This window comes from Colobus angolensis, unplaced genomic scaffold (genome assembly GCF_000951035.1).
Source record: "Colobus angolensis palliatus isolate OR3802 unplaced genomic scaffold, Cang.pa_1.0 Scaffold56, whole genome shotgun sequence".
NCBI lineage: Eukaryota > Metazoa > Chordata > Mammalia > Primates > Cercopithecidae > Colobus > Colobus angolensis.
In genome coordinates, this window is record NW_012119154.1 from 11,446,298 (window position 1) to 11,455,603 (window position 9,306).

Sequence of the window (9,306 nt, forward strand, 5' to 3'; positions counted from 1 at the left end):
CGCCTAGCTTTTCAAACCCAGATCACCTTTTTACTAATGTTTCACTAGTTCTCTTACTGTAATATGGCAGACCTTCTTTGATGTCTGAGTTAATAAATCTTCACCTGACTTATGTTGTAAAGGCAAAATCTATCATTTGACTTGTCTCAGAAGGAAAGGAACTCAATTATTTTCTTTCTCTCTCACCATAGTCTTAGTCTTCTCAGATGTGACTGAGGTGTGACCCACAGCCGTTAGCTCTCACTCCCCTTCCCCCTGCCCCACATTTTTCAAGGATCAGAAGACATTCAAGAGAAGTGTTTTGGAAGACCCAGCATGCCACATGGGTTACACATTTTAAAGTAAAATACTACCTCTCTGGGCGTTAAGGTATAAATAAACTAAATGTTCTATAATTGAGATTTTCTTTTCTGATTTACTAAAGCTCAGATCACAATCCTAACCCTAGTGCTTAAGAATAAAAAACAGGGCCAGGTGCAGTGGCTCAAGCCTGTAATCCCAGCACTTTGGGAGGCCGAGACGGGCGGATCACGAGGTCAGGAGATCGAGACCATCCTGGCTAACACGGTGAAACCCCATCTCTACTAAAAAATACAAAAAAACTAGCCGGGCGAGGTGGCGGGCGCCTGTAGTCCCAGCTACTTGGGAGGCTGAGGCAGGAGAATGGTGTGAACCCGGGAGGCGGAGCTTGCAGTGAGCTGAGATCCGGCCACTGCACTCCAGCCTGGGCGATAGAGCAAGACTCCATCTCAAAAAAAAAAAAAAAAAAAAAAAAGAATAAAAAACAGGGCATAATTTACTTTGTAACGGATGTGATTTCTAGCTCATGGCAAAATTTAATAGAACAGCCTCATTGCCATGATCTTTTTGTTCTTTCCGTTGGCTTTTTCCTTACGGCTTTAGGGCATATTTCTTAATTTTAAAGCCAGTGTATGTAGTCCAAATAAAAACAGAAAATTTTATAAGAAAATTGTTTTTCTAAATTCTTTTTAATAGTAACACATAGGTTTTGTCTGTGCTAGTTAAAACATGAATGTTCGACCGGGCGCGGTGGCTCATGCCTGTAATCCCAGCACTTTGGGAGGCCGAGGCGGGCAGATCACCTGAGGTCAGGAGTTCAAGACCAGCCTGGCCAACATGGTGAAACCCTGTCTCTATTAAAAATAAAAAATTAGCTGGGTGTGGTGGCACGCGTCTGTAATCCCAGCTACTCAAGAGGCTGAGGCAGGAGAATCACTTGAACCCGGGAGGCAGAGGTTGCAGTGAGCTGAGATCACGCCACTGCACTCCAGTACAGGTGACAAAGTGAGACTCTGTCTTTAAAAAAAAAAAATGGATGTTCATGTCTGGCAACATTGAGTTCCCCTTCACCAGTGCTGTTTAGTACACAGATTTTGTTACAATATTCTTCCTGTGCAATGAATTTGTTTCCGTGCAGGCTTATCTGCGACTCCTCTCAAAGAGTATTAGATATTAAAGACTCTTGTTATAGCACAACATTAATTCCAGAGTGGGTTAAAATAAGTTTGTTTTCAAGTGCCAAATCCAGTTCCAACTAGAATAGATTGTTAGAGTCATAGACCACCACCATACTGCCTTCTCTCTCACCATTCATAAGTAATTACTCTCTTCTCTGCATTCCCATCATTCATTACTTGTGCCTCAATGATAGCCATTTGTCATGCCCTTTGCCTCGAATCGGTTATTAATAGTTGTGTCCACCTCTCTCACTGCATTGGGAACCTTTGAGGGCAGGGATGGCGTCTTTGTCTTCTGTCTCTTCTTCTATACCTGCCAGGCTGTTGAACGCTTTGTTCTACTCTTACGGCTTTCTGCAATATTAGAATCAGTGCGGAGGCAGCTCTGCTCTTTAGAGAGGCATATGAGAAGTTTGTTTAAAGAGAGTTTATAAGAAAGCTGAGGCAATACATGCAAAAAGTTGTGCTCCAAAAGATTAACAAAAAAAAGTTGAAATTCTTTTACTGAATTTTCAGTTATGTGTTTCATAGCTGTCATTTTCAGGGGTAGGGGACTGTGTCATGACATCCAAAAAATATAGTTTAGAGATTTGATGCTATATATTACATTGTTGCCAAACTTTTCCTATCTAGCAGGAAAACCTTCATCTGTAAAAGAGGAATTTTGATTCTAATTGAAAAATCACAGTCATGGGGTGGGATGCTATTAAGCTTGAGATTATTATTTTCAGTCTGTTTCAAAACACACATTACATACAGATAAAATATCAACTTAGATTAAGATAGAGGCAAAGGACATTAGAAAGAGCAAGAGAAATGTTAACAAAAAGTGCATGTCTCACAGGAAGGCAGAGCCGTTGGAAGGTTATCTAGTATACGGTAATTGGAACTACCAAGGTAAAATGATATCTTCCCCTGCAAAGGAAACCCAAAAGTACTGCCACCATTTGGGAAGTAACCTTGGTGACCAGAATCAAGGTAGAGAATAAGTTTGCATTCCCTAATTAAGTTGGGCAATAGCAGTATTTTGAGTTCAAATAATGGCACTGGCATTTCAAGAGAAATTGGCTGAGACCTAGCCCTGCTCCTTCTTGACTGTACCACACTGCCATTCTGTTGGGAACACTTACACTTGAGCTGCACTTCCCAACCTTTCTCACATCCCAGTTCATGTGGAAAATGATGACATTCATTCAGCACACTGGAGTAAGTGGATGAGATCTCTCCTGTCTCAAGGCAACCACTCAGGAACTCTGGACACCTGTGGTCCCTCCGAACCCTCCCAAATATGGTGCACCCAGAACCTACTTGAAGCACACTGTGTGTTAACCTGCCAGTTGAGAAGCTCTAGACTAGAGAATTGTTTTGCAGGATTAAATAGAAAAAAAAAAACTTATTTTATATAAAGTACTTACTTAGAGTTTATTAATTCATTAACTAACTGATGGTTGTGGAACATTAATTTTATGCAAGCATACTGTTGTAGATGCTTGGGATCCGATGACAAGTTTTCTCTTATCCTGTAGGAGTTTAGGAGACAAACTGTCTTAAGATCTTAACATGTTTTATCTATTTATTTGCATGTAACTTGCAGATAGTAAGCCTGAATGCCTTCTTTCTATTTGAAATACAGAAAATACAGAGCGTGTCTACTGATATACAGATTCCATATAATGTGATGTAGCAGAGAGAGTCTCCACTGGACAGAGAATTAGGAGACCTGTATTGTAACTCCCAATCTGTCACTAGCTGTGTTCCCTATCTTGAATCCAGCAGTTGGACTAGAATCATGGTTTTTCAGATAGTACAGGGTCCATCTCTTCATGCCCTTCAGCCAGAAGTGATTTTGGGCTCTTTAGTATGTGCTTTTTTTGAGAAATTGCTTCCCTGAAGAAAGGATTATGGGTGAATGGCCAAGTAAAAGGAGTTGAAAACTCCTCGGCTAGTGTAATCGCTGAAGACTTTTCAAGACTGAATGTCTTCTAACTCTCTCTTTTTTCTTTTTGTTCTTATCTCAACAAGACCTAAACTATCTAGATCATGAGATATCACTCCTTATCTTTCCAAGAATCTTTCCTGTTTCACGATACTGTTTTTGTACCTGAAAAAGGTAAAGATGAATATAAGATCACATTTTAATTTTATAAAATGAAATTGTTAACATTTTCAAATGGCAATAGTCACTTTAGAGTCTTCTGAATCTTCAATTACTCATGTAAATGAAGACTATATATCTTGATTTTAAATACTCAAAATTAAACACGTATACCTATGTAATATGTAAATAACGATAATATTCTTATTCTTGATCATCTCATTAGTAGTTCATGTTTATGTTACCTATATGCTTCATTTATAGTCATACGATTCTTTAGCTCTTCTGCCTGTGAGTTACAAGTTATTTACACAATATCCAAGGATAGGAAAAAATACTACCCCATTGTATCTCTGACTTAAAAACAGTTGCATTTGGGAGTTTTCTGTACAAAGTTGATTTGTGATTTAATTTTTCGTTTCACTGAGTTTTTTGTTTTTAGTCGCAATTGTATTGCCAACATTTCAGAAAAGTTTATAAGCTGTGACTTTTAGCAACAGAATTTGCTTTTTTCTGCCACTCTTACATCTTTTCACCTTAACCATACTTTCATTGGAGTAGACTAAAACATTTTTTATGGGAAAAAAATCCTCAAACAGTGCCTGCTGCAAAATGAATAAAATTTGCATTCTTCATTCAGCTTTGGCCAAAGGCCTTCCACAGCTGATTACCAATTACTTACTGTGTGTCATAGACTTTGTAGTCCCTGGGCAAGGATGCTTCCTATCGTGGATACTGTAGACAGAGTGTACAATAGGAATAGGAAGTATAAGAAGTATGGGGACTTCCTATACTTTCCCACAGGTGTTGATTGCAAGGACACTTCTTGATAACTAACTGTGTGCAAATCTGTTTCACAACTTGTTTCCTAGGAAACACAACCTCAGACTATGGCTTCATGGGAGGAGGGAGGAGTGATGGCAGTTTAGTCATAGAGGTTGACATAAACCACTAAATCAAGTACATTGTGTTCAGTGTCATAGGGGAAGCATAATACAATCCTATGGGAGTGGAAGAAGTTACTTATTTTGCTTGGAATACAACAGAAAAAGATTTAGGAAAGATTTTTCAGAAGAGGTGACATTTGAGTTTCACTTTGAAGGATGAGTAGGCATTCTCTAAGCAAAGTAGGGTATAAGATAGTCTGGGCTTGTAAAAGAATGTTGCTTATTAAAGATGTAGCAGAAAGCTCAGTGTGGCAGCTGGGAGGAGGAGTCCATGGGACAGCGATGGAGCTGGATCAGGAGTCCAGTCACAAAGCACACTACTGATATTGAAGGTTCCTAAACTGGAAAGAGCACTTTCAGCTATCAATCCTGGCAACCCTACTAGACAAAAAAAAAAAAAAAAAAGTGATTTGAATAGGCATATTTAGAGACATCCCTCTTTCACTTATTTGCTTACTTTCTTTTTTTTCAAAACTGTTTTGTCAACCATTTCATGTTAACTTAGTTGAGATGAACCCAATATTTGCATGTCTGGCTTTAAAATAATCATCTAAACACAAAAATATCCCTCTATGGTGCTTACAATGTTACCATTAGCAATTTCTAGAATTATCAGTGGAGGTGCATAGTAAAGGTAATATAGTCCGGGCTTCTAGCAAATGAATGCCCCTTTCAAACCTCTGATAAGGGGTTATCCAGTTGTTTTTGTATATTTCTGGTGATGTAAACATGTACCTTTTTCTATTGTTGTTAATACTGGTTTATTACAGATTAATAAAATTACAGTTTGAATTAATCATTTTTCAAATGAGAAAACTGAGATCGAAGGAAGAAATTATTTACCCAATGACATACAGTAGATTTCGACAAAGTCAGAAGGATAATTCACATTCTTCACCTAGCAGCTTTCCTTTTTCATGGCCATGTAATGAATTCCTTAGCTCCCTCTCTGAATTATTAGGAGTCAGGTAACTGGGGTACCAGTCCCACCTCTGCATCTCATGCTCTCCACAACTCAAGTCCAGCAGATCCATTCTCAAAGTCTATCTGCTCACCTGTGGAAAGAGAGCCTAGACTAAGGGAACTCCCAGACCCTTCCTCCCTGACACTGTGAGTTTTTCCTTTCTCAAAGGCTGCTAGTGTACCCCACTGGAGACTGAAAGGGGAAGATTGCAGTAAAAGGTGCAGACTGGTGAAGGATAACATGTCCTTCTACATCATTCACTAGCCTAGGATGCCAGTCAACTGCATTCTTGGAACTTTTATTTTCCAATTTGAGGGCATTTTGCAATAGGCTGATTTTAATCACATTTTATACTTTTTTTCCTTTGTTGCAGAAATGTTTGTATTACCTGTTCTTTGAATGCAGCATCTGTAGACCACAAGGTCTTTCCATAGGAACTAAGCCTGTTATATTGCTGCTAGTTTTGAGTAAATGAGCTGAATCTTGCAGCCAAGCCTCAATGCAAACAAAAACATTTTCTGGTCAAACATTTCCTGGTTATTCCTCTCCATTACAGGGCTGACTTAAAAAAAAAAAAAGGTAAAAACCCACAGAGGAGCAAAACATAAGTCCTAGGAAGACAATTTCCAGCCACATTAGCTCAGATTGTCAGGGTAGAAAAGAAACAGGCCCTCATTCTTCAAACCATCATCATCTCCAGACTCTTACCCTGTGCTCTTCTGCTATTTTAATTTCACCACTTCAAAATGGGAAAAACAAATAGGTTAATAGTTTCCATGCGTTCAGACTGTGACCAGAGGCATACGAAGCAATTTCAGAACCTCAGGCAACCACAGCTTTGAGGGAAGGATGATGATGGATTTACCAATTCATCTTGGGATGGATTCCAAAGTTAAGGGAGTCAGGCCAGCACTGTGCTGCCAGAGTGGGATATAAACAATATTCCTTCGTTCATTCTTTTTGCACACATTCATCTCAGGCTTATTTCTATTTCAGACAGTATACTGGGTACATTATAGGACGGAGAAATACTTTCTTAAGACATAGTCTCTGCCCCTAATGAAATTAAAGTCTGGTAGAGGGAATAGACATATGCATAAATAATTTAAATAAAGTGCACACTTAAAGTATTGTAAGCAAAGCAAATAAAGTGCTCAGGAATGGGAAAGAAAGAAGCAATTCATTCTAAGTGGGACCACTGAGGAAGGCTTCCCTGGGGAATGGCCTTCTAGCCTGTACCTTGAAAGGTCAAAATGGCAAATTGCAATACATCTAGGCATTAGCGAAGGCACAGAAGTATGGGAGTTTCAGATAGGTTTGAACAAGAGTGAGTAGTCTGGGATGTTATGAGAAGCTGAGCCTAGAAAGGAGGGTGGGATACCATGTAAAGAATGAGCTCTTTAGACATTGTGGAGCCATTAAGATTTTGTTATCCAGAAAGGTACTTGTACTTGACCACATCTGTGTTTGGAAAGAAAACTGGAAGTCATTGGAGACAGGAGCAAGGGGAGTATTAATAGAGATGCAAACAAAGAAGCCAAATCAGAGGTCATTGCTATAGGTTAGACGTAAGGACACTAGTTACCTACATACAGACACTTCTTACTTCATAGCCATTTAAATATCCTCATGGTAAAAAAGCAGTTACCCCTGAATTTCCACATCCTATTCAGTTCTGCTTCTTTCTAATAAGATCCACATCCCAGGTTTATTCCTGATTGTAAACTCAATGAGTTAGTCCAGATATCTCAGTTGGAATATAGTATTTTACATGTGAAACATGGTTGTTTGGTAAGAGCATGGGATTAAAGGGGAGGATGGAAAGTTAACAGCCGATCTTTCTGTGACCTTACTCACTAAGTGTTGTACCTTTTAAGGGGTGCTGTATATTTTTAAAGCTTAGCATATTTTTAAGGCCAGATAAATGAGTTTCTTAATTCACTTTTTCAAACCAGCTCCCTTGTACATTCAACATTTCTATCAAGAGTTTACGAACTCTAAACTTGGAGATGGTGTGTAAATCAAAGTTTTAAATGATCAGAAGCCTAATTGGTTATGCTGAGTTCTGATTTGGGTTCTGCATCTAGCATGCTCTGTCTCAGTTATCTGACAGACTATTCTGTAAAAAGTAGGGGTTTTAGCGATCGCACTATGGTCTAAATGGTCGCACTATGTCTTTGATAATGAATCAAGTTTTAGAAGTAATAGTGAAGCATTCTTCAATTGGAGAACCCGAGTGGTATAGTTCAAAGGTCAACAGACTATGCCCATGGGTCAAATCCAGCCCACTATCTGTTTTTGTTTTTGTTTTTTTTTTGTAAATAAAGTATTACTAGAACACAAGCATGCCCATGTGTTTACATGCTATCTATGACTGCTTTCCAGCTATAATAGCAGAATTCAGTTGTTACAACAAAGTCAGAAATATTTACTATATGAGACTTTAGAGAAAAGTTTGCCATCACCTTTGCTATAGGAAACAAAGAAAGGAACAAGGATAGAAGTCAGAAAACATATGTTCTCAGTTCTGGACTTGCCACCTACTACCTGAATGATACTAGAAAAGCCATCTGACCCATCTAATTGTGTTTCCTTCTCTCTGTAACACACTTCTTTGGCCAGTTTGTTAGTTAATTGGTTGATAACACTTGTTTTATATTTTTAAGGACTGTATCAAAGCTGTAGATGTGATTTGTAAATGGTGATAAATGCCTTCCTTAGAGTAGTGTGATAAGCACCTGAGACAATCTGTTTTGTAAAGAGGCTTGTCATGCAGTATGGACCCCCTTCTGTCCCAGTCTAATGTTGCTTCTGTTTCCTTCCCCAGAATACTCTGGAGCAGTGCAATGTGTGTTCCAAGCCCATCATGGAGCGGATTCTCCGAGCCACCGGGAAGGCCTATCATCCTCACTGTTTCACCTGCGTGATGTGCCACCGCAGCCTGGATGGGATCCCATTCACGGTGGATGCTGGTGGGCTCATTCACTGCATCGAGGACTTCCACAAGTAGGCAACCTACTCTCTCGTCGCCACCCGGCTAGTCCTTTTGGTGTCTGTTCTTACTGCCCGGCATCTGGGCATACATTCTTCTCTCTCAGAACTACAGAATTTCAGGATTGAGTGAGGACTTTAAAAGAGCTTATTGATCCCCTCATCCAATGCAGGAATTAGTATCAGACGATCCAGGCAGTCATCCAGCCTGGTCTCTGTGGCAGGGCTTCCCCAGAGCTTGTCCATTGCATCTCTGGGTAACTCTAATGATGAAAAAGCTGGCTCAGCTCTAGTGTGTACGTATTAGAAAGAAACAGGATCCTGGCCTAAATATGAACAAAATGTGTGACATTTGGCAATTGCTCAACTTATTTGAGCTCTTCCATTTGGTCATTAGACCAAACCCTCTCTAAAGCTCTCTCAGCTGTGACAACCCAGAGTTTTCTCAAGAGCTAATCTCTACATCCCTGCCACTCTACTGATAGGAAATTATGGTGGACAGACACAGAGGACCATTCAGTTCTTTTACTAATGCAAGCCTCTCACATGTTCAGAGGCAGTTTCATCCGTTGTCAACATATTCACGCCATTCCCCAGCCTTTTCTTCCACCCAAGTCTTCTCTTTCTCAAGTTATTTTTTAATAGAATTAATGAATGCAAATTGTGTGCTCTTTTGAGGAGGATTAAAAAATGATGCCTCAAGATCAAGGCCAGTTACTCATGGGCCCAAAATAATCCGTTTCCCACTACTTCCTTTCTCTCATTTGTAGGTCCTTCTTTCCTGTATTACGGCTGGGGTCTTTATGAAAATTAAGAAGTTTATACAGTTTT

At 39.4% G+C, this 9,306-nt stretch overlaps 1 protein-coding gene across 1 annotated transcript in view; it reads left to right on the top strand.

Moving 5' to 3' along the window:
* The window catches only part of LPP (LIM domain containing preferred translocation partner in lipoma), a 729,048-nt gene that overhangs the window by 708,197 nt on the left and 11,545 nt on the right, over positions 1–9,306 (top strand). Inside the window, exon 9 of the mRNA XM_011961602.1 lies at positions 8,312–8,490. Within this exon, the coding sequence (XP_011816992.1) occupies positions 8,312–8,490 (179 nt within the window). The remainder of the gene's footprint in view (positions 1–8,311; positions 8,491–9,306) is intronic.